At 39.8% G+C, this 25,155-nt stretch overlaps 1 protein-coding gene across 6 annotated transcripts in view; it reads left to right on the top strand.

The window, feature by feature from the left end:
* The window catches only part of fktn (fukutin), a 30,977-nt gene extending 11,670 nt beyond the window's left edge, over positions 1 to 19,307 (top strand). For 4 of the 6 annotated variants that reach the window (XM_073048458.1, XM_073048461.1, XM_073048456.1 and 1 more), the window contains exons 5-10: positions 183 to 460; positions 6,510 to 6,642; positions 9,844 to 9,973; positions 12,047 to 12,180; positions 14,080 to 14,204; positions 17,652 to 19,307. In XM_073048458.1, coding sequence (XP_072904559.1) covers positions 183 to 460; positions 6,510 to 6,642; positions 9,844 to 9,973; positions 12,047 to 12,180; positions 14,080 to 14,204; positions 17,652 to 17,865 — 1,014 coding nt within the window. In that variant the 3' untranslated portion in view covers positions 17,866 to 19,307. Of the gene's footprint in view, positions 1 to 17; positions 461 to 6,509; positions 6,643 to 9,843; positions 9,974 to 12,046; positions 12,181 to 14,079; positions 14,205 to 17,651 lie in introns of all 6 variants that reach the window. The other 2 variants (XM_073048457.1, XM_073048463.1) reach the window with 2 other exon arrangements.
* Positions 19,308 to 25,155: the final 5,848 nt, after the last annotated feature.

Genomic DNA, 25,155 nt, shown 5'->3' with positions numbered 1-25,155 from the left:
CCTCTAATTCTCTTTAGTTAATGGTAACCTTCTTGGCAAGATGCCCGTTGGCTTTGGTGAATGAGGCAGAACCTCTTGTATAGGTTTATTGCTGTCTTTCAAATGGTGTTTGAAAAGTTTGTTGGGAGATTTGGACTGTCATGCTATTGGACTATTTAAAACTATTCTTTCAACTCACTGAGGTGTTCCTGAAGAGAGAAGCTGAGGAGCAGGGTTTCCAGTGGATGGAGCTAAGTGGTAAAGACCCACGACTGGCTGGAATGGATGGTCTTTCCGGAACTGAGATTCCACTACATTACATCTTCAAGCTGCAGAGTCACGCCATCCATCTGGTGGTATTTTATGAGAGGAGTGGTAACTACCTCTGGCACGGGCAGTTGCGGCTGAAGCAGAATGCAGACAAAATGTTCATACATTTCCGAAAATTGCACTTTGGGCGCTACCCTGGAGCCTATAACAAGTAAGAGTACACTGTGTGATCGAAGACTTGTTTTACTCATCAAAATCTAGATCTCATTTTAAAATTCAGAGTATAGGTGGTTTTGCGATAATGCATTTTTCATAATACATTTATTTGGATAGCCAAAGTTGATTTCTTGTCATATGCATTAGTGCATAAATACACATATGCACAGTTGCAATAAAAATATAATTGTAGCAGCATCGCAGGCACATAGCATGTAAGCATTCACAAGAGAAACATAAATTAGACACAACTTTTCCAATAAAAAAGCAAAATTAAAACAAAAGAACTCAATTTTAGTGCAAGCTGCTCAAAGTTATCATAGCTTTGCTAACTGTAGTGATTAGGGTTTTGTAGGTTGGCTCAAAAACCAAATGATTGAAGGAAAGTAGCTGTTCCATCAGGCAAAAAGTACATAAGGAGCAGGGTTTACTTTGTTACATTTTAGGCTTTTGTACCTCTTGCCTGATGATAACTGCAAGAAGATGGCATGTCCTGGATGGTGAGGGCCTTTGATGATGGATGCTCCCTTCTTGAGGCAGTGCCTCTTGTAAATGCTACCAATGATGAGGAATGATATGTCCGTAATGTATTGGGTAGAGTTCTCTATTCCACTGCTTCTTGCATTTCTGTGCACTCCCACTTGATAAATTATGAATCACTATCTCTATTAAGTGGGCGGAATTGATTATAATGTGAATTCAATCAGGAACCAGAGAACTACTTAATAGTTACTTTGGAAATTGATAAGCAGAAAAAAATAGTTGTCTTGAGTATGAAAATGCTGTTTGTATGTAACTTCCTGCAACAATTAAACATCATTGTCTCTTAAGATTACAGGCTGATAGTTCAATTGTTTTGAAAATTGATAATTGCCTTTATTGACACTTTTGCAAGTATATATTATTAAGCAATATAATATACAGCCCTGAGTATTTTTAACTTGCAGTAACAGAATAATTTTAAAGCTGTAGGTTTTTGAAAACAAACTTGGATTATTTACTCAGGAGCATCAGAGACTGAGGTGAGATATGACAGGTGTATAAAATGTTAAGAGCCATTGATAGGTTAGAGATGTGCAACACTAAAGGACATAAGTTTAAGGTGAGAGGGGAACATTTAAAGGGGATGTGTGGAGCAAATTTTTTTTCCACATGTTGGTAAGTGCTTGGAATGGGGTGGTAGTGGAAGCACATACAATAGTGGCATTCAAGAGCCTTTTAGATGGAAGCAAGAATGTGGAGGGATATAGATCAGGGGCAGGCAGAAGGATTTTATTTAATTTGGCACAGTGCTTCGTGTGGACATCGTGGGTCGAAGGGGCTGTTGCTGTGGTGCATTGTCCATGTTCTACTAAAGGTTTATAGGCTTAAGATCAGAGGTAGAGAAAATAAAAGGGATTTCAAGAGCAGTTTTTCATGCAAAGGATAGTGCATATTTAGAATGAGCTGCCAGAAACATAGTTAAGGCAGGTAATTTCACTATTTTTTAGTGAAATTAAGTAGTGAAAAGAGTTAGAGATAATTATATCCAATTCCCAAGAATAAGTGATAAAGTTACAAACATACGAGTGGGTATAGCAGCAAAAGTGAACACTTGGAATGCTGTAGCTGTGGTGAAATGACAGAAATAACATCAAGATAACCGACTTGATTTACACTGGAGATTTGGCAGAAGCTGGAAATCTTAAGCAATACACACAAAGAGCTGGAGGAACTTGGCAGGTTAGGCAACATCTAAATAGATAGATGGAGGGAAATAGATATGGTAACCTGCCTCAATGATTGTCATCCAGTAGCTGTTATGTCCACAATGATGAAGTGTTTTGAGAGGGTGGTGATGAATCATATCAACTCCTGCCTGAGAAGCGACTTGGATTCACTCCAATTTGCCTACCAGGACAACAGGTCTTCAGCGAGAGACATTTCATTGGCTCTTCACTCAACTCAGGAACATCTGGCAGCAAAGATGCATACATCAGGATGCTCTTTATTGACTACAGCTCGGCATTCAATATTATCATCCCCTCAAAACTAATCAATAACCTTCAAGACCTTGGGCTCAATACCTGCTTTTGCAATTTGATTCTCGATTTCTTCACTTGCAGATTCTAGTCCAGTTTGGATTGGCAATAACATCTCCACAATTTCCAGCAACACAGGTGCAGCACAAGGCTATGTGCTTAGCCCCCTGCTCTACTCGCTTTACACTTCTGACTGTGTGGCTAAGCATAGCTCCATTGCCATATTTAATTTTGCTGATGACACCACTGTCGTGGGCCAAATCAGAAGTGGTGATAAAGGAGGGGGTCCGACAATCTGGTTGAGTGGTGCTACGACAACAACTTTGTACTCAATATAAGCAAGACCAAAGAGATGATTATTGACTTCAGGAGGAGGAAACCATGGGCCATGAGCCAGTCCTCATTGGGGGATCAGAGATGGAGAGGATCAGCAACTTTAAATTCCTAGGGGTTAACATTTTAGAGGACCTGTCCTGGGCCCAGTATGTAAGTGCAATTATGAAGAAAGCACAACAATACATTATTTCCTTAGCAGTTTGTGAAGATCAACATGACATCTAAAACTTTGACAAACTTCTGTAGATGTGTCATGGAGAGTATATTGACTGGCTGCATCACACCCTGGTATGGAAAAACCAATGCCCTTGAACGGAAAGTGCTGCAAAAAGTAGTGGTTGAGGCCCAGTCCATCGCGGGTAAAGTCCTCTCCACCATTGAGCACTTCTATACTGAGCTTTGTCACAAGTAAGCAGCAGCATCATCATCAGGGACCCCCACTACCCAGATCATGCTCTCTTCTTGCTGCAGCCATCAGGAAAAAGGTACAGAAGCTTCAGGACTTTCACTACAAGGTTCAGGAACAGTTCTCCTCAACCATCAGGCTCTTGAACCAGAGAGAATAACTTCACTTGACTTAATTTGCCCCATTACCGAACTGTTCCCACAATCCATGGACTCTTCATCTCATGTTCTAGATATTTATTGCTTCAAGTCAAGTCAAGTCAACTTTTATTGTCATTTCGACCATAACTGCTGGTACAGTGCATAGTAAAAATGAGAACGTTTTTCAGGACCATGGTTCACATGACACAGTACAAAAACTAGACTGAACTACATAATAAAAAAACACAGAGAAAGCTATACTAGACTACAGACCTACACTGGACTGCATAAAGTGCACAAAAACAGTACCGACATTACAATAAATAATAAACAGGACAGTAGGGCAAGGTGTCAGTCCAAGCTTCGGGTATTGAGGAGTCTGATAGCTTGGGGGAAGAAACTGTTACATAGTCTGGTCGTGAGAGTCCGAATGCTTTGATGTCTTTTCCCAGACGGCAGGAGGGAGAAGAGTTTGTATGAAGGGTGCGTGGGGTCCTTCATAATGCTGTTTGCTTTGCGGATGCAGCATGTAATTTAAATGTCCGTAATGGCGGGGAGAGAGACCCCAATGATCTTCTCAGCTGATCTCACTATCTGCTGCAGGGTCTTGCAATCCGAGATGGTACAATTTCCAAACCAGGCAGTGTTGCAGTTGCTCAGGATGCTCTCAATGCAACCCCTGTAGAATGTGATGAGGATGTGGGGTGGGAGATGGACTTTTCTCAGCCTTCGCAAAAAGTAGAGATGCTGCTGGGCTTTCTTTGCTATGGAGCTGGTGTTGAGGGACCAGGTGAGACTCTCCGTCAGGTGAACACCAAGAAATTTGGTGCTCTTTACAATCTCTACCGAGGAGCAGTCAATGTTCAGCGGGGAGTGGTCGCTCTGTGCCCTCCTGAAGTCAACAACCATCTCTTTTGGGTTGACCCTGCACAAGGTTCTTCTCATGTCGGCCACGGAGAGACACAGCACCTGGTCATTCGCAGGAGGGGTGGACTTCCACGCCGCCACGTCATTTTCCACCTCAAACCGGGTGTAGAAGTTATTCAGCGTATTTGGGAGGGAGGCATCACCTGCACAGTCAGGTGATGTTGTCTTGTAATTGGTGATGTCCTGGATGCCCTTCCACATGCTCTGTCCTGGAAATAACTGTGGATTAGCTGGGCATGTGCACGCTTTGCCCCTCTGATGGCTCGGGACAGTTTGTCCCTTGCTGTTGTTAAAGCTGCCTTGGCGCCTGCTCTGAAGGCGGAGTCACGGGACCTCAGCAGCGCACGCACCTCTGCGGTCATCCATGGTTTCTGGTTGGCACGTATAGTGATGGTCTTGGACAGAGTAACATCATCAATGCACTTGTTGATGTAGCTGGTCACTGATGCTGTGTACTCCTCTAAGTTGGTAGAGCCGCCATCGGTTGCAGCCTCCCTGAACATGTACCAGTCAGTGTGCTCAAAGCAGTCTTGAAGAGCAGAGATGGCTCCTACTGGCCAGGTTTTCACCTGCTTCTGAACTGGTCTGGAGCGCCTGACCAGCGGTCTATATGCTGGGATTAGCATAACAGAGATGTGGTCTGAGTATCCAAGGTGGGGGCGGGGCTCTACCCGGTCGGGAATGTTTGTGTAAACCAGGTCCAATGCGTTCTCCCCCCTCGTTGCAAAGTCCACATACTGATGGAATTTGGGGAGCACTGACTTCAGGTTCGCGTGGTTAAAATCACTGGCGACAATAAACAGACCATCAGGATGTGCATTCTGCAGTTCGCTAATAGCCCCATACAGTTCACAGAGCGTCTCCTTAGCATTAGCGCTGGGGGGAATGTAGACACCGAATATAAGGACAGAGGTGAATTCCCGTGGCAAATAAAATGGTCTGCATCGAACTGCCACAAACTCCACTAACGATGAGCAGTGTCTGGAAACCAGCACAGAGTTCTTACACCATTCCGTGTTGATATAAACACAGACACCGCCACCCCAGACCTTACCGGAGACAGCTGCATCTCTGTCCGAACGAAACAAAGCTAGCCCGTCTAGCTGGATGGCAGTGTCCAAAATCCCATCAGTGAGCCATGTCTCTGTGAAGACATACGCGGAGCAAACTCTGTACTCTCGCCGAGTATTACGTTGGAGTCGGATGTAGTCCATTTTATTGTACAGGGAGCGGACATTGGATTTATATATTTATTATTATTATTACTTTTTTATCTTTCTTTTTGTATTTGCACAATTTGTTGTCTTTTGCACACTGGTTATCACACTGTTAGTGCAAACTTTCTTTTTCGGTGTATTGAGTATGCCCACAAGAAAATGAATCACAGGGTTGTATATGTTAACATATATGTACTTTGATAATAAATTTACTTCAGACTTTGAACTTCTTAAACAGTCGACATAAATACGGCCTGATCTGCTGAATTCCTCCAGTACTTTGTGTGTGCAATGGAATTTGATTTATTCTGTTTTATTTGGGCTGTATATTTTAAATGGACAACAATCCAGTGGGCTTCACAGTTACCACATGGAGCTTCTTAAATAAATTTTATTGTGCAAAATCAGACTTGGTGGTGCCAGGTAATGTCAGTCAGGAAGTCCTGGTACCAAACGTGTTCATTTGTTATCATTGGTAACATAATGCATAATTTAACATGCACACTGTGAGCATGTGAGTTTACCCTGAGGCTTCAAATTTCACCCACATCTCAAAACTGTACTGGTTAGTAGTTTAATGACTACTGTGAATTTCCCTTAGTGTAGGCAGGTATCATGTTGGATGGACCTGCGGGCATATGTTGTGGCTTCACAGTGACACCTTTGATCATGGTTTTCTTTAAGCTCCAATGACCTGGCTTTGATTCTAAACTAAAGTGCTGTCTCTGTGGAGTTAACATGTTCTCTGTGACAGGGTTTTCCTTCAGGTATTAATGGGCATGCTTGGAAAGAATAGGTTATATGGAATTAAGTAGATTGATGGCATTGCTCGAAGACCTGGTCTGGATTCAATGGACCAAATGGCCTCCTATGTGATGAAATTATTTCATATTTTCTTTTAATACATAACGAAATATGGAAAAACAATTCAAATAGGATGGAGTAAAGGATCTAATTGCTTAACCATAAATATATTTGTTTTTTTATATATATATAGACCTGAGCTACATCTAGCTTTAGTTGATGGACTGGAAATCCATGTCCCTAAGGAAATAGCACACTTCCTTGAGGAGTTTTCTCACTCCAGATTTGTTGAATGTAGATACAAGGAAGCAAAGATGTTTTATCAGGTTAGTATGATGATAAGGTAATTCTACCTTGGTAATTCTTTTGTTATGACAGGAAAGTTTAAAATCTTAACGAATTAACTATGTGTGTAGAAGTAAATCAAAATAATTTTGGTCAGAAATTGAATCGTGCTTTTTGTATAATTTACTGTGGACATTCTGAGAAAAGTAATGAATGAACAATTTAAGGTTGAATGTTTGAGAGTATGTAAGCCCTTAACTGAAAAATGGGAGTCAAAAAATAACTTAAATCATTAACATTAGTTTTCTAATTGTGTGCTTATTCAGATATTGAAAATGTACTATATTGTGCATAATTCCTATGCACATATATATAGCTAGGGTGCTAAGGCTTTTGCATAATACTGTAGTAATTTTATGTATTGCACTGCGCTGCTGCCACAAAAAAAAGATTTCATGACATATGTGAGTGGTGATAAACCTGATTTTAATATGGATGCCCATTGTAGACTGGGGGGTGCAGGGAGAGGGGAATAATTGGGAAAAGAGAAATGGAGAGAGGAGGGGAACAGGAAGCACCAGAGAGACATTCTGTAATTCTGTAATTTAGAATCAGATTACCTTGCCTGGTGCCTCAGTGCTGGGTGTCTGTACCTACGCCAACCCCTGCCATTGGCACTTCTCCGCCATCTGTTCCAATCCACCGTTGCCATTCCCAACATCCATTGCTCTTGCCAGAGTTACAAACTGGCTCTCCACTCCATGTTGACAAATACTAGCTATGTAACTGGGGTCCAAAGACTTTTGCACAGTACTGTACTTAGTATTGCTCTGTAAATATATAATAGTAACAGTTTACTTCATGAAACAAAGCAGGGAAATTAGTGACTCGAGATTCTGCGGATGCTGAAAATCCAGAGCAGCACACACAAAATGCTAGAACTCAGCGGGTCAGGAAACATCTATGGAAATAATAAACATTTGACATTTCAGGTTGAAACACTTCTTCAGGACTGGAAAGGAAGGGTGAGATGCAGAATAAAAAGGTGCGAGGAGGGGAAGGATAGCTGGGAGGTGATAGGTGAAGCCAGGTGGGTAGGAAAGGTAAAGGGCTGGAGAAGAAGGAATCTGATAGGAAAGGAGAGTGGACCATGGGAGAAAGGAAGAAGGAGGGGCACTGGGGAAGGTTATAGGTAGGTGAAGAGGTAAGAGGCCAGAGTGGGGAATAGAGGAAGAGGGAAGGGGGAGGAAAAAAAATTGATGTTCGTGCCATCTGTTTGGAAGCTGCCTGGACAGAATATAAAGAGTTGCTCCTTCACCCTGAGAGTGGCCTTATTGTGGCAAAAAATGAGACCATGGACTGACATGTTGGAAGAGCAGTGGGGATAGGAATTAAAATGGTTGGCCGCTAGGAAATTCCGTTTTTGGCAGATGGAGCTGAGGTGCTCAACAAAGTAGTTCCCCAATGTACGTGAGGTCTTGCCAATGTACAATATTGTGTGTAAGCAGATAGCTAAGGTGCCTTATGTTGAAGAACTGTTTGGGGCTTTTAATGAAGGTAGGGGAGGAGGTGAGTGGGCAAGTGTAGTGTTTCAGTAATTTGTAGGGATATTTGCCAGGAGAAGATTAGTGGGAAGAGAGGAGTGACAAGGGAATCGCAGATGGAGCAATCAGCGGAAAGTGGAGAGTGGTGGAGGGGCATGAAGATATGTCTGGTGGTAGAAGATGAAGATGGCAGGGGTTGCAGAGAATAATGTATTGGATGCAGAGGCTCATAGGGTGGAAGGCAAGGACAAAAGGAACTCTTATCCCTGTTAAAGCGGCTGGAAGATGGGGTGAGAGCAGATGTCCATGAAATGGAGGAGATGCTGGTGAGGGCAGCAGCTGTGGGAATCAGTAGGTTAATAGGAGATGTTGGTAGACAATTTCTCTCCAGAGATTGAGATAGAGATCAAGAAAGGGGAGAGAGATGTCAGACATGGACCAAGTGAATTTCAGGGCAGGGTGAAAGTTGGAGGCAAAGTTGATGAAATTAACAAACGCAGCTTGGCTGCATGAAGCAGTGTCAATATGCTGGGGTATCTGTTGGTCAGAGTTGACCATGGATATTTCATCCTAGCTATCTAGATATGCAAGCCTGGGCAGTACGATATGGATAGCAAGCTGTTGTCCAAGTAGCAAGCTCTCCCTCTTCATGCATCTGATGAACCCAAAGGAACAGCAGAGACCAATATAATCCAAATAAGCACCCAAGGTTTTGGAAGTAATTGGCTACACGTATTCACTCCACAAGTTGTAGGTCAAGATTATAGAACATAGAACAGTAAGTACAGCAGAGCAACAGGCCCTTTGGCCCACAATGTTGTGCCGAACCTGCTAAAAAGTAAATTTAAATAAAAACAAAAACAAATCCCTCCTACATACACAATGTCCATATCCCTCCATCTTCCTCATATTTGTGTGTGTATATAAACATACATCACATTTATTTTCATTTCCTTGTATGGGCACACCTCCCAACTATGTCCACATGATCCAGTGCAAAATTTTTTTTATATCTGATTAACTTTCTCAAATATTGCCCCTCCCCTACTGGCGTATCATAGCTGCAGCTTGTACCATCTAGGGAAAAAATGCACTGCAGTGTCTTGTCACCTCCCAAAGTTTTAATGCTACCGCCAAGGACAAGATTAGCAGGCTTATGGGGACAGCACTGTTCTCCAAGGGGTATGCTCTCTAATAGCAGCAAAATAACTTCATCAGTTTGATAAAATGAGTTACCATCATATTCTTTGTCCTGATTATGGATGGACAATGCCCTCATCCCAAATGAAATGAAGAGCTGAGCCAATTAAACCCCACACTGGTGAGAAGCATGTGAAAATGAGATCATTTTAATTATTGTATATAAATCAAATAATTAATGATTACATTAGGGAAGTAGGTGGGCAGATGGTTAAGATGCTGCAAGGAATTTATATTTCTTGGAAAAATATATTTTTGTTTGGATGTCATTCTCTAATGTTTATTGCTCATTTGCTTTAGTGTCATTTTATTGTAATAATTGTGTATTTATCATTTATCTGTGTATATCATAACATTGTAACAGTTTGTTTTGGGTGGGAATGTTATAATTAATATCAAATTGTACAAATTAAGATAGTCTAAATTCATAAGGGCACAGTTCTAAAAGAGGCTCAGTTTTACTCTGCTTATATACTATGTGCATTTCATTCATAATAGGTATACCCTGAAGACACAAGTCAAGATGCCACGGATTTTAAGAAAAAAGCTAAGCATTTGCTTCATCTGGCTGCAAGGACATTAGATAAACAGAAGGTGCCATTCTGGCTCAGCAGTGGAACGTGTCTTGGTGAAGCATCTTGTGCATATTCTTGAGTAGATTTCTGAAAATTTACTTAGGATTGCTCAACAAATATAGAATTACAGTTAAGTTCATGAAATAAGGCAGAGAGATTAGAGAATATACATTCAGAGTCCCAGCAGCTTATGAAGTTCAGTGGTCTTGTGGCTTTAGGATTTAAAGAATTAAAAGGTGTATAGTCATAAAAGGAATTTGAGAATTTTGCTGGGAGCATGAGAGGTCATTTATATCAAAGATCATTTATAATAATATAATTTAACCTACAGTCAATTTGTTGGAGGAATTTCAGGAATGACCAAAAGATATTCATGGTGGATTTATGAAGACCAGGAAACTCGAGGGATCATTTGAGAAAGTCTACTTGAAGCCACTGATCACCGTGATCTTGTTGAATGGTGAAGAAGACAGCGAGATTTTTTGGACTATTCTTGTTATTGTTTATTGATGGTAATATGTGCCATTAGGAAAATATACATCAGATTTAAAAGCAATCAGCCTAATTAATATTGAAATAGTTCTTATAAGAAACTTCTCCTTCCTAACGTGCAGCTAGTTTAAAGTCAGCTGCTCAGAGAAATTAAATAAATGCTGTCTTGTAAAATGAAGGAGAGAAATTGGAAATTTTGTTAGAACTGAGATTAAAAGAACCAAGGCTACTAAAATTTGATTAGTATTAATTAGTAGTACACATGTTATTCCAGAGGCTTGTGTATACATATCTAAGTTTATTCTTCAGAGATTTAACTTAAACCACCCCATCTGGCACCGACAATCATTTCATAGTCAAAGTCACTTAGATTACGTATCTTCCCCATTCTGATGTCTGGTCTGAACAACAACTGAACTTCTTGACCATGTCTGAATATTTTTATGCATTGAGTTGCTGCCATATGATTGGCTAATTAGATTTGCATTAACAAGCAATTATACCTAATAAAGTGGCCATTAAGTGTCTATAGGGAGACCATGACAAAGACTAAGTTTATACAGTGCATCTGGAGGAAGTTAGGAGTGCAAATTAGTGAGAAGTGGAATAGGCTGAGCAGGTGAGGAAACTACAACAAGCAAGATATAGCAGATAGAAATTTTGGAATAGTGAAGAGTAAGGAAGGCAAGACTGCTAAAAGGAATACTGTCAAGTATTGAAGCAAAAGGCACTATGGAAGTAAGGAATTTCATAGAATAGTGAATTGTATTGTTAAATTCGCAGACAGTACTACTGATAATACTGGGTATCAATGTTTTTTGTTAGCACAAAACCAGAATATTGTACTTGCTAAAATCTTTAAGAAATAGAAGTATGCAGAGTACGGGCAACCCAGAATATGGTTGTTTGAGTTACTTAAGTTCCGTGGAATTCACAAATCACTACCCAGAAATTTAAGAGGTGGAATAAAATTTGTCCTCACAAAATTTATGTAAGGATAAAAAGTAAATACATAATGTTTTCAACTTGTGTTTCATTAAGCATGCACAAGTAGTGGGCTTTACATTATGGAAAATTGCAATATTAACAGTTTTCTAGGAATGCAAAATCCTCATCATTGTAAGGAGGGGTTCCCTATACTTACAAAAGTGAATCAAAAAATTAGTAATGGTAAAAAGTAAAAATAGGTCAGTGACCTATTCAAGCATTTTTGCCATAGCCGTAATGGAAAAGCCCAGTAATTTCAGAAACAAAATGAGATCTTGATGTTGCACTGAACTAAGCTTTGCAAAGCCAAGCAAAGTTCTTATCACATCTTGCTGTCAAATCAAATTGTTTATAGTTATACTTATTAAATTTATATTCAGATTATTTATGTATATTTGTATTCAGATTATTTATATTTCATGTGTTTTGTCATTTTTACTGTATTCTTTATGCTTATTGTGTTTTTTATGCTGTATAGATCCAGAGTAACAATCATTTCATTCTCCTTTACACTTGTGTACTGAAGAATGACATTAAACAATCTTGAATGTTGAAATTGCTGACGTGCTGATTTTTCATTACAATGGCTACAGATGGTCTCTGATGTTTCTTTTGTTGTCTTGAATTTTTATGTCTGATTTTTCTAGGCTGGTTCAGACAATGTAACATAATCCCATACAGTAAAGATGTGGACCTGGGAATAATGATAAAGGATTATAAGCCTGATATCATCACTGAGTTCCAGAGGGCAGGACTAACACTGAAACACAAATTTGGCAAAGTGAGTCAACCAGATGATTTGCTATTATAGAAAAATGATATATAATTAAACAATTTTCCTAAATAGTTTACTTTCATAAAGTAATATTTGCTTTGACATCACTGAGCTATTATTTGCTCATATATTTGTAAGCCTGGTCACAGCACTTAAATGAACTATATCAATTAAAACCATGCTAGCACTCATTATAGTGCCAAGAAACAAGCAATCAAACTATAACAAGCTTTAAAAAAACTAGATCTTCATGTTGCTTTTTGAACTTGCCAATATGTGCGGCCTAAGCAATACAGGTGCGTTAAAATTGTATCACTCTAGGGTGTTCTGTAAGTTTTATTTCTGGACAGTACTACATTTTTTTCTGCTGTAAGGTCTAGGGCATGAATTCCGCTATAGATTTTCTGTTAACGAGCTGAGAGAACATTGGACAAGAGATTCTTCACAGGTCTTTTATGTTTTTGCCCCTTTTCTGTGGAATGTTATCTACAATGAATTATGGCAATCCCTATCACATTACAGCCAAGCAATAAGCCTAACAATAGAAATAAGATGACAGGAGCAGTGAGGAAGCTGACATATCAAAACTGTATCAACAGGTTAAACTATTGAATTGTGGTGTTAGAAGTGTTATTTTTGTGCCATGAAGGGGACCTGCTGCTGAAATTGAAGGAGTAGTTAGACATTACATTATTACTCAGACAGTGTTTCCAACAAATGTGTACAATAATAAATGAACACATCCTCATTGGAAACTGAGGCAGCCTCACACAAACAAGTTTAACATGACAACAAATCCACTGTGATGAATGAAATCTTTGTGCTAATAATTGAAAACAAAGTATTTATTGTGGAAAAAAAAATAGAATTAAAATTTCTTTAACCTGCAAGAGCACAAATCTACTTTGGCAAAAAAAGCAAAACAAAAGATTGTAATATATTATAATGTAGCATAACAATATAAGAAATAAGAGCATGTGTAGATCATTTGGTCCTTCAAAGTTTTGAGGGAACATAATGCCATCTACATCCTAAAGTTAACTTGTGTTGTAAATGTGATTCTTTTTACAATTAGTTAATTCAATATTTTCACCTGTCTGCAGTTTAGTTTGCCCAGACTGTGACTCACCCAGTTGCAACTTCTCCAGCATTGTAATTAAGGAATCATAATCACTCAAGATATTCCAAGAATCGCCACAGCTTGAGCTTAGCTGATTGTTTCTTATATGGAACTTCGTCAAATGCTGTTAAAGTGTATATTTATGTTAAATTATAAGGCCCAACACAGTCAACTTGGGGTACCATTTGATCAGGATTTGAAAAGGATTTTCTGTGGATGGACATGTTTTTAAATTTAAAGCTATGGTAACTGGTCCTACTGGCCCAATGAGCCTGCACTGCCTAATTACACCCATGTGACCAATTAACTTATTAACCTGTACATCTGTGGAATATAGAAGGAAACAGGAGCACTGAGAGGAAACCCATGCTGTCATGGGGAGAATGTACAAACTCCTTACAGACAGTGGTGGGAATTGTACCTGGCTTGCTGGCACTATAATAATGTTCTGCTAACCACTACGTTTCCATGCTGCCCATATTATTTATACCTTTTTTTTGTTGTCTTCCATGTTAGTAATTCAGTATTTAACTTTCAGTCAAAGAGCTTTTGAGGTTAAAAATTTTCCAGTTTAGCTGTTCAAATCACTTCTCCCCGCAACAAACTCCCAATCCCTTTGTCCATATATGCCATTCCCTAGATCATTTAAAATCTAGATTCTCTTTGGGATTGGTTTCAACCAGGCTCAAGTTGGATAGAACTATTTGCCACATTTGTTGTAATTTTATTCTCTTCAAAACATTGCAAGAAGCTAAAGTTAGACTATTTATTCTGTTTTGTTTCAGGAAGACGACAGTCTTGAACTTTCCTTTCAGTTAGCTGATTTGAAGCTGGATATATTCTTTTTCTATGAGGAAGATGATTACATGTGGAATGGAGGAACCCAGGTCAAAACTGGCAAAAAGTTCAAGTATGTTATTTTTTTTATTTGTTTACTGTTCTTGATTATTCTCCTCCAAGTGCAGATCCCAAGTGGTTAACCAATTGCAAAATAATTAGCATTTCCAACATTTGCAGTAAAAATTAGAAAATGCTGGATATTCTCAGCAGATTGTGAAGCATCAGAGGAAAGAGAAATGAATTTAGTGTTGTAGAATGTTATGATAAAAAGTTCTGATGAAATGTTATTGATCAGAAACTTTTTGACTTGCTGAGTATATCCAACATTTTTTGTTTTTATTCTTAAATGTTCCTTGATATAAGATGACATACAATGCAAAACAATCTCTAACGATCAATCCCTTCAAGGTCATACTTTGCCAAAATCAGGTGTCCATCTTAAAAAAAGGTAAAACATATATCATGCAGTATCTACCTTGTGGGTTACAGACATCACCAACATGCTACATACTCCTAATCTTAGATAAAGAAAGGAACAATTCGATTTTTAAAGGAGATTGTGATCATTTTTGACATTGTTGCATTTTCAGTATTCTTTATGTGGCATTATACAGTATGCAATATGTGCCTTTGATTGAAGTTTGTGCACTGAAAGCAGTGGTATCCTGACCATTGAAGACATCAATCAAAAACTGACTTGGGTTACATATTAAGGCATTATTTAGTAAAAGAAAGATACTCTCTGACCTGTTACATGCTATAGCACCTTCTCTTTTTATTTAAAATCACATTTTTTCTCCCGAATATGATGCTTAGAACCCAACTATAATAGGGACAAAAATAATTGGATACACAATATTTCAGATTTCATTGAATAATTTTAGATTTTCTTCCCCTTTGATATAAAGCAAGAAAGGGAGTTGGCAGCAAAAGCAAGTTTTAACAAACTAGGATTAATTCTTTGCATTTGAAGAGACAATGCAATTGACAGCATTCTCTATAAGGTCTATCATCTCTATAATCATCTACAAATGCACAGTTAAATGCAGAAACTATGGAAATCTGGAAAATAAAACACAAAATGTTGGAAATACTCAGCTGGTCAGCCACCATTTATGAGCTTTTGTCAGTGTAGAAATCCCAAAATGTTATCAGCAAATTGTCTCTCCTAAATAGAGTGTACTGTTTTGCACTTTTCATGGGTGCCAGCCAACTAGTGGGGGCATTCAAAGACATTTTCAATCTCACTGTTCCTATTGGAAGTTCCCACCTGATTCAAAAGGGCAACAATTACACCAGTGCCCAAGAAGAGTAGTGTGAGCTGCCTCAATGACTATTATCCAGTAGCACTTACATTTACTGTGATGAAATACTTTGAGAGGTTAGTCATGGCTAGAATCAGCTCCTGCCTCAGCAAGGACCTGGACCCACTGCAATTTGCCTATCACCACAATAGGTCTACGGCGGACACGATCTCAAGGACACAAGGTGTACACGGCCTTGGATCACCTGGACAATATAGATACCTCAGTCAGGAAGCTGATCATTGACTGTAGTTCAGCACTTAACACCATCATTCCTGCAGTCCTAATCAAAAAAATTACAGAACCTAGACCTCTGTACCTCCCCCTTCAACTGGAACCTCAACTTTCTAACCCCCAATCTCAATCTGTGCAGATTAGTAATAACATCTCCACCTCACTGACAATCAACACTGGCACACCTCAGGGATGTGTGTTTAGCCCACTGCTCTACTCTGTCTACATCCATGACTGTGTGGCAAGGCATAGTTCAAATGCCATTTATACATTTGCTGATGATCCAGCCATTGTTGACAGAATCTTAGATGGTAATGAAGGGGCATACAGGAGCAAGATGCACCAACATGTTGAGTGGTGTCATAGTAGCAACCTTGCACTCAACATCAGACCAAAGAGCTAATTGTGAATTTCAGAATGACTAAGGCAAGGGGAACACAAACCAATCCTCATAGAGGGATCAGAAGTGGAGAGAGTGAGCAATTTCAAGTTCCTGGGTGTCAATGTCTCTGAAGACCAACCTGGTCCCAACACATTGATGTAGCTATAAAGAAGGCAAAACAATGGCTATATTTCATTAGGAGTTTAAAGAGATCAAAACACTCAAGCTTCTACCACTGTACTGTGGAGGATATTCTGACTGGTTGCATCACCATCTGGTATGGAGGGGGTGGGGTGCTACTGCATAGGATTGAAGTAAGCTGCAGAAAATTGTAAAATTAGTCAGCTCCATCATCCTCTAGTAGGCTTGATCATCTCAGTTTGTGTAACCTCACAATGAACAACACTCATTCCTAGTTTGCCTCCTAGTTTGTTCATCTGTGTACACTGAAGTTTGATTGTCAGATTTCCAGTGGGAGCACAGTTAATATCAGCCACAAACCTTTTGCATATGTAAAGCACTTTTTAACATCTAAGGGGATTTGCAGGATCACTTTTGGATAAAGGGGTGTATGGTGCTGTAATGTAACTGTTAGATCTGCTGTGTCATACCTCCAAAGATCCAGTTTACTCTTAACATCTGCTGTCTGTGTGAAGTTTACACATTCTTCTGACAATATGGGTTTCCACAGGGTGCTCCAGTTCCCTCTCATTTCCGAAGATATGGGTTGCTGGGATAATTAGCCGCTGTAAATTGGAACTTGTGTGTAGGTGAGTGGTAGAATCAGGAGTGGGTTGATGAAAATATTGAGATAGACAATAGACATTAGGTGCAGGAGTAGGTCATTTGGCCCTTCTAGCCAGCACCGCCATTCACTGTGATCATGGCTGATCGTACACAATCAGTACCCCGTTCCTGCCCTCTCCCCATATCTCTTGACCTCGCTATCTATAAGAGCTCTATCTAACTCTCTCTCGAATGCATCCAGAGACTTGGCCTCCACTGCCTTCTGGGGCAGAGCATTCCACAAATCCACCACTCTCTGGGTGAAAAAGTTTTTCCGCATCTCTGTTCTAAATGGCCTACCCCTTATTCTTAAACTGTGGCCTCTAGATAGCAAACTAGGAATAATGTAAAGGGGTGTTTGATCAGTGTGGACTCAGTGGGTCAAACAGTCTGTTTCTGTAGTGAATGGCTCCATGAAACATTGGCAGAGAACCACAAAAGGATATAATAGGACAGGTTAAAACACAAGAGATAGAAGAATTGAAGATTATATGGCATGAATTGCTTAAGACACATCCTTTCTACTGAGGAAGAAGAAATATGGGTTGCTCAAGAAATCAGAATTAAATAACCTCATTAATCTCAACCGTAGTTTAAAGGTGTGCAAAATACTAGTGTTTGATCTGTGGGCTTCAAAGTGGTCAATTCATAGAGAATAATGACTACTGGACAACATACAGTTAGTGTGAAAGGCTGCTTTCAAAAGTGAATGCAAATTATGTTGATTTTATATTATTGCACAAAGTAATCTCTTGCTGTTATAAAATATGCTTATTCTGGCTTCCTGTTCTCTTTGCAAATTGTCTTATAGATACATATTTCCTAAATTTACTCTCTGCTGGACTGAATTCCTAGAGCTGAAGGTTCGAGTCCCCTGTAAAACACTTGCATATGTGGAAGCAAACTACGGCAAGAACTGGGAAATTCCTGTAACCAGTTGGGATTGGAAAAGTTCCCCATCTAATGTTCAAGAAAATGGAATTTGGCCTCCCAGCGAATGGGATGAAGTTATCCAGATCCATTGAACATCAATGCATCTGATCAGGGGTAGCAATAGAGAAACAGTGACCACCACAACAACCTAAAAAACTGGTTAATGTGGTTAATTATCTCTGGGCCAATCAACGACCATGAAAGGATTTGTAGCACTGGAGATAAGGTGGTCAGGTGAGAGCTGTCTACTGGCATCAATAGGAAGCCTCTTCATTCATGAAAAGGCAGTTTGTATACTGACTTTCAATACATTTCATGATTAGGATAACATCTAGCAGGAAGTGTTCAGTTTTTGAATTATTTTATAAAATTTATGCTACTGAACACCAAGGCAGATTAAAGTGTTAACTTACTGAAATACATAAATTATCTATTTATTAATTAACTGAATTCTACATAAGTTATTAGATTTTGGAAAGAAAGTACAATTAACTTGAATGCACATATCATACACTGGGTGTCAGGATGCTCTTGTGTTTACTAAATTTAAGGAAATGATCCAGCTAAGAAAGCTTGTTTTTACTTTTGGTTGATGTATTTATTTGATGACTTCCTTGTCTTCCTTGCAAACAAAAAAATGAAAGGTTTGCTTAGTCTTTGTCAACATTTTTTCTGCATTTGGAGCAGGGAGATTTCAGTAGTCGTAAACTAGCCTTTGTATCAATGTTAGGTTAAAGGGCCAATGACATTCTTAGTTCTTATACATTGTCATTGAACTGGAAGCATTAATGGTTTCTCTCTTCACAGATGTTGCTCAACCTATTGAGAGTTTTCATGTTTTCATTTATTAAAATATAGTGTGTTTGTAATATCTTGTAAAACTGTCAGAATTAAAGTAATGGATTTCAAGGTACTATCCACTATCAGGAATGGACTACAGTATATATGAGTGATACCACTTAATAATGTTTATGTTCTGTAGTAAAAACTGCATTCTGACTTGTCAGTTTTTGCAGTAAAATCTGTGTTTTCTGTATTTATTTAAGATGTGCATTCTAAATTTTTATTTTGTGTGGCAAATGATTCAGATTGACTGAAGCATCTTAAAAAAAAGACATTAAAAATAAGTTTAAGGAAGTCCACTTTTGTGCTTTGTTGAAATGTGAAAAAGACAGGAAATGTGATTTAATCCTAACTTTAATTAGTGATAGGTTGGATGTGCCTAAATGTAAGGATTTTTTTTCAAGCAGAAGCAAAATGTTTTATGATGGACATGAGAGAAAGTGCTCTAAGTAATATATATTGTTATGTTCTTAAACTCAGGACTTTTACTGCACCAGCACAAAATTGAATTTTTAGTTTAAGTAATCATCATGTATATGTAGCTGAACATGACATGTAGATTGTGGAATTGTCTAACTTAAGTTAACATGAAGTGATTACCTTGTATTGTGTGGAATTATTTGGAAAACGTGGTGGCTCTGTCTTTTTATGTTATTGTTACCTACAAATTAAATGTCTAATAAATAATCAAGATGGCAGCTCGTCAGTATTTGCATTCTTTTGGATATTTGTTTTGAGTAGATTTCAAATATGTTTATAAGAAGCAACTATAACCCAGCTAACAAGTAAATAATCATCTAAAAAGAAAAAAAACCACGAAATGCTGGCAGAACTCAGCAGGCCAGACAGCATCTATGGGAGGAGGTAATAACGACGTTTCGGGCCGAAACCCTTCATCAGGAGTGAAGTAACATGGGATGGTCGAGGGGGGATAAGAAGTGGGGGGAGGGATAAAGTAGAGAGCTGGGAGGTGATAGGCTGGAGGGAAATGGGTTAGGGGGAAGGTGTTCTACCACCACTCTTCTCCGCCTCGCGGAATTGGCTCCTCACACTTCCTCCAACCTAAAGGTGTAGCCATGGGCACCCGCATGGGTCTTAGCTATGCCTGCTTTTTTGTCGGCCATGTGGAGCAATCTATGTTCCAAGCCTACACTGGTATCTGTCCTCCTCTTTTCTTGCGTTATATCGACGACTGCATCGGTGCTGCTTCCTGCACGCATGCTGAGCTCGTCAACTTCATTAACTTTGCCTCCAACTTCCACCCCGCCCTCAAATTCACCTGGTCTATTTCCGACACCTCCCTCCCCTTTAGATCTTTCTATTTCTATCTCTGGAGACAGCCTATCCACCGACGTCTACTACAAACCTACTAACTCCCACAGCTACCTAGACTATTCCTCCTCCCACCCGGTCTCCTGCAAAAATGCTATCCCTTTCTCTCAATTCCTCCGCCTCCGCCGCATCTGCTCTCAGGATGAGGCCTTTCATTCTAGGACAAAGGAGATGTCTTCCTTTTTTAAAGAAAGGGGCTTCCCTTCGTCCACTATCAATTCTGCCCTCCATCGCGTCTCCCATATTTCACTCTGCCCTCACCCCATCCCCCTGCCAGCCCACCAGAGATAGAGTCCCCCTGGTCCTCACCTATCACCCTACCAGCCTACAGATCCAACGCATAATCCTCCGTAACTTACGCCACCTCCTACGTGATCCCACCACCAACCACATCTTCCCCTCCCCCCACTCTCAGCTTTCCGCTGGGATCGCTCCCTACGCGACTCCCTTGTCCATTCACCCCATCCCTCCCCACGTACCTCCCTCCGGGCACTCATCCCTGCAAACGGAAGAAGTGCTACACCTGCCCCCACACTTCTTCCCTCACCACCATCCCAGGCCCCAGACAGTCCTTTCAGGTGAGGCACCACTTCACCTGCGAGTCAACTGGGGTGATATTCTGTATCCGGTGCTCCCAATGTGGCCATTTATACATTGGGGAGACCCGCCGCAGACTGGGAGACCGTTTTGCCGAACACCGGTGTTCGGTCCTCCAGCAGTGGCGGAATCTCCCTGTGGCCACACACTTCAATTCCACAGACCACTCCCACTCCGACATGTCTGTCCATGGCCTCCTCTACCGTCAAGATGAGGTCACACGCAGGTCGATGGAGCAATACCTTATCTCCCGCCTAGGTAGCCTCCTTCCTGCCGGCATGAACATCCAACTCACTGACCTCCGTTGATACCCCTTACCCCCATCCCTATCTATTATTTTAGTCTGGTTCTCTTTCTCTCTCTTTTTCCCCCTCACTATAATCTCTCCCCCTAGCCCTACCTTTCTTTCTCTTTCATTTCCCATAATTCTCCACCTTTCCCCGAGCCCATTTCCCTCCAGCCTATCACTTCCCAGCTCTCTACTTTATCCCTCCCCCCACTTCTTATCCCCCCTCGACCATCCCATGTTACTTCACTCCTGATGAAGGGTTTCGGCCCGAAACGTCGTTATTACCTCCTCCCATAGATGCTGTCTGGCCTTCTGAGTTCTGCCAGCATTTCGTGTTTTTTATTTATTTCCAGCATCTGCAGATTCACTCGTGTTGACTTCGTAATCATCTAAAAAGGATGTATTCTCACAAAAAGTTCCATGATCACTTTTAAAGATCTGAGAAAAGAGCTAGGTAGGGAGTAGGGAGCTGGCATCTGGCCTGGATGGCTTTCTTATATACCATAATTTAAAATCAACTTTATTGATACCTCTGGACAAACCTCATTTGCTTTTCTCCAGAACACAAATATTCAAGTTAAGTGGCATTAGAACATTATTGCTAAGCTAAAGGAAGTGATAGGGTCATCCTCTGGTGTCAAACTGTTTCAGCAATGGAAACTTCTCAATTTAAATTCTTCAAAGTCCTTTACAAATTGTGTGCCATCTTAATATTTTGCAAATCAGAGCTGCATTGTTGTTGATTAAACACAATATTGCTGTGTTATTTCTAGAGAAGTTGATGGCTGTTATTTTAACCCAACTCTCATGAAACAGCTGCTTTTCCACTTCATACCATGTCTTTCTTGATTTGCAGAAGGCAGGGGCTAAGTAAATGATTCTTGTAGGGAATCCTCCACGATCTTTACTCAGCTCTGAACTGAGGCTGTGGCCTGCACCAGCTGCAGTGATGCCTGGCTTCATGTTCATAAAAATGACAGTTCTGAATGCTAATTGCTGACTGTTATGCACATTTGTTTTTTTTTCCTTTTCAGCACATTGGTTGTTTGACATTCTGTTTTTTAAATATATTCTTTTGAGCTTTCTGTGCTTTGTAGCTGCATGTAAGCAGGCAAACCTGAGGGTTGTGTAATATATCCATACTTTGATAATAAATGTATCTTGAACTTTGAAGCATCTGTTTTTGGCTTTCAATTATTTATTATGTACACTCAGTGGCCACTTCATTAGGTACACTTGTACACCTACTTGTCAATGCAAAATCTAATCAGCCAATCACATAGCAGCAACTCAATGCATAAGAACATACAGATATGATAAAAAGTTTCAGTTGTTGTTTAGACTAAACATCAGAATGGAGAAGAAATGTGATCTACTGTAAGTGACTTTGTCCATGGAATAGTTGCTGGTGACAGACAGGGTGGTTCCAGTATCTCAGATACTGCTGATCTGGGATTTTCACACACAACAGTCTCTGGAGTTTACAGAAAATGGTGTGAAAAGAAAAACATATAGTGAGCGGCAGTTCTGTGGGTGAGAATGCCTTGTTAATGAAAAAGGTCAGAGGAGAATGGCCAGACTGGATCAAGGTGACAATAACTCAAATAACCATGGGTTGCAGAAAAGCATCTCTGAATACACAACACATCGAAACTTGGAATGGATGGGCCACAGCAGCAGAAGACCATGAATATACACTCAGCATGCACATTATTAGGTACAGGAGGAGCCTAATAAAGTGGCCACGGAGTGTATATTGACAACCTAGAAGAGGGGCAGGAATAAGATGTCTAAATGTGCCCATTGCATGAAAATAAATGGGAAGAAATGTTGCAATGAGGATTTTTGAATTCTGCAACAAGATATAAATGGGTGAGTAGGTGAAAGCTTGACAAAATGTATTTAAATCAAAAGCCTTGAGAAATGGGTATGGCTGCTAATCTTTCTTATCCATTTGTGCTCCATATATAACCAGGTTAGATGCTATGATCCCCTTTCAAATCTATCTAAAGTATAACCTAATAAGGATATGTTATGCATAGTTTTATAACTCAAAATTATAGCTTTTGTGCTGTTTTGAGATGGCAATTGGAAATCAGGTTCTGCTAATTCAGCACAGCTACTGATAAAATAAAAATATATAATTGATCCACTGTATTTGCTTCCAATAAGTGAATGTAATTTTACAGCTAGATTCTTAAATCAGTCATGATAGAATGGCAGAGCAGAGGCTCAATAGACTGAGTGGCCTAATTCTTTCCTTATGTCTTATGGTCTAGTGATCTTGATGTCTTAAATTCCTTCATCAATGAGATGTTCCGTTACTGGCAAATTGGTATGTATTCTTAAGGTCTGGAAGACTTAATCTATCATGGCCTATCAAAATTTGAACTCTTTAGGGTTTATGTGGTGTAATGATATATAAATTTATTAAACTTTAAATAATCAAAACAGATTTTGAACATTTGTAATTTCTTCAAATTATTCAGATTCATTTATTTATCACATGTACATCAAAATATGCAATGAAGTGCATTGTTAGCATTAACCAACACAGCCTAAGGATGTGCTGGGGCTCCTTGCTAGTGTCACCACACGTTCCGGCACCAACAGCATGCCCACAATGTTGAGAGGAACAACACAACAACAGATTCAAGTACATTTATTATCAACTAATGTATAGATTATACAACCTTGAGATATGCTTGCTGACAGGTAGCCACAAAATAAGAAACCCAAAAGAACCCAATTAAAGATGGCATTGAAACAACAAAACAAGTCCCTTTCTTCCCTCCCACCCACACACACAGGTAGGCTGACTCCAGTCCTCCTCCCTCTAGTCTCTGGTCCAGACTCTCGAACTCACAGCCTCGGGCCTCAGACTTGTGGTTATGCTGACCCAGGTGCTTCATTCATTGGGCCTCCATTCCAGATATGCTGACCCAGAGACTTCAACTGTTGAGCCCTGACTTCTGTTAGCAGTAACTATGTCGCTTCCTATTTGTCACTGCTATTCTAGACACAAGCAAGTCTGAAAAGTTGGAAATATTACAATATTCTGAAATAGAACAGTATTTTTTGCTGATGAAAGACTTTATGTAAAAAGGTTGACTGTCAGTTTTCATTCAGTAAGATCACATAGCTAGCAATGAAATAAATGACCAGATAAACATTTTCATTCTTTTGTTGGTTAAACAATGAATGTTTGTTGGATTTCTAAATTTTCTTCAAAATGATAGCAAGGGATCTTTACATCAGCTAGAATGATAACTACAGTTTAGTTATCCCTGTCACCTGAATTCTGCATTCCTTTCTAGACTGGTAAGTAAGATATGCGAATTTAATACTGGTTGGAAAGTAAATAATTGTTTCAGAGATATGGGAGATAAAGGTGATCCAAAGCTAGATAAAAAATTGTCAAGGGCAGTTCATGCCTTACGAGCCTGATTGAATTCTTTGAGGATGTGACAAAACATTGATGAAGGTAGAGTAGTGGATGTAGTGTATATGGGTTTCAGTAAGGCATTTGATAAGGTTACCCATGCAAGGCTCCTTCAGAAAGTAAGGAGACATGGGATCCAAGGAGCTCTTGCTTTGTGGATCCAGAATTGGCTTGCCCACAGAAGGCAAAGGGTTGTTGTAGATGGTTTGTTTTCTGCATGGAGGTCAGTAAGCAGAGGTGTTCCACAGGGATCTGATCTGGGGCCCCTCCTTTTTGTGATTTTTTAAATATTAATGACCTGGATGAAAAAGTAGAAGGTGGGTTAGTAAGTTTGCTGATGACACAAAGGTTGGGGATGTTGTGGATAGTCTGAAGGGTTGTCAGAGGTTACAGAGGGACATCGATAGGATGCAGAACTGGGCTGAGAAGTGGCAGATGGACTTCAACCCAGATATGTGTAAAGTGGTTCATTTTGGTTCTGTCAAGTTTGAAGACAGAATATAATATTAATGGTAAGACTCTTGGCAGAGTGGAGGATCTTAGAGATCTTGTGGTCCATGTCCATAGGACACTCAAAGCTGCTATGCAGGTTGACAGTGTTGTTAAGAAGGCGTATGGTGTGTTGGCATTCATCAACTGTGGGACTGAGTTCAAGAGCTGTGAGGTAATGTTACAGCTGTGTGAGACCTTGGTCAGACCCCAGTTGGGGTACTGTGTTCAGTTCTGGTCACCTCACTACAGGAAGGATGCAGATACTATAGAGAGAGTGCAGAGGAGATTTATAAGGATGTTGTCTGGATTGGAGGGTGTACCTTATGAGAATAGATTGAGTGAAATTGGTCTTTTCTCCTTGGAGCAATGGAGGATGACAGGTGACCT

Source organism: Hemitrygon akajei, chromosome 6 (genome assembly GCF_048418815.1).
Source record: "Hemitrygon akajei chromosome 6, sHemAka1.3, whole genome shotgun sequence".
NCBI classification, from domain to species: domain Eukaryota; kingdom Metazoa; phylum Chordata; class Chondrichthyes; order Myliobatiformes; family Dasyatidae; genus Hemitrygon; species Hemitrygon akajei.
This window is presented reverse-complemented; position numbering and strand designations above follow the sequence as displayed.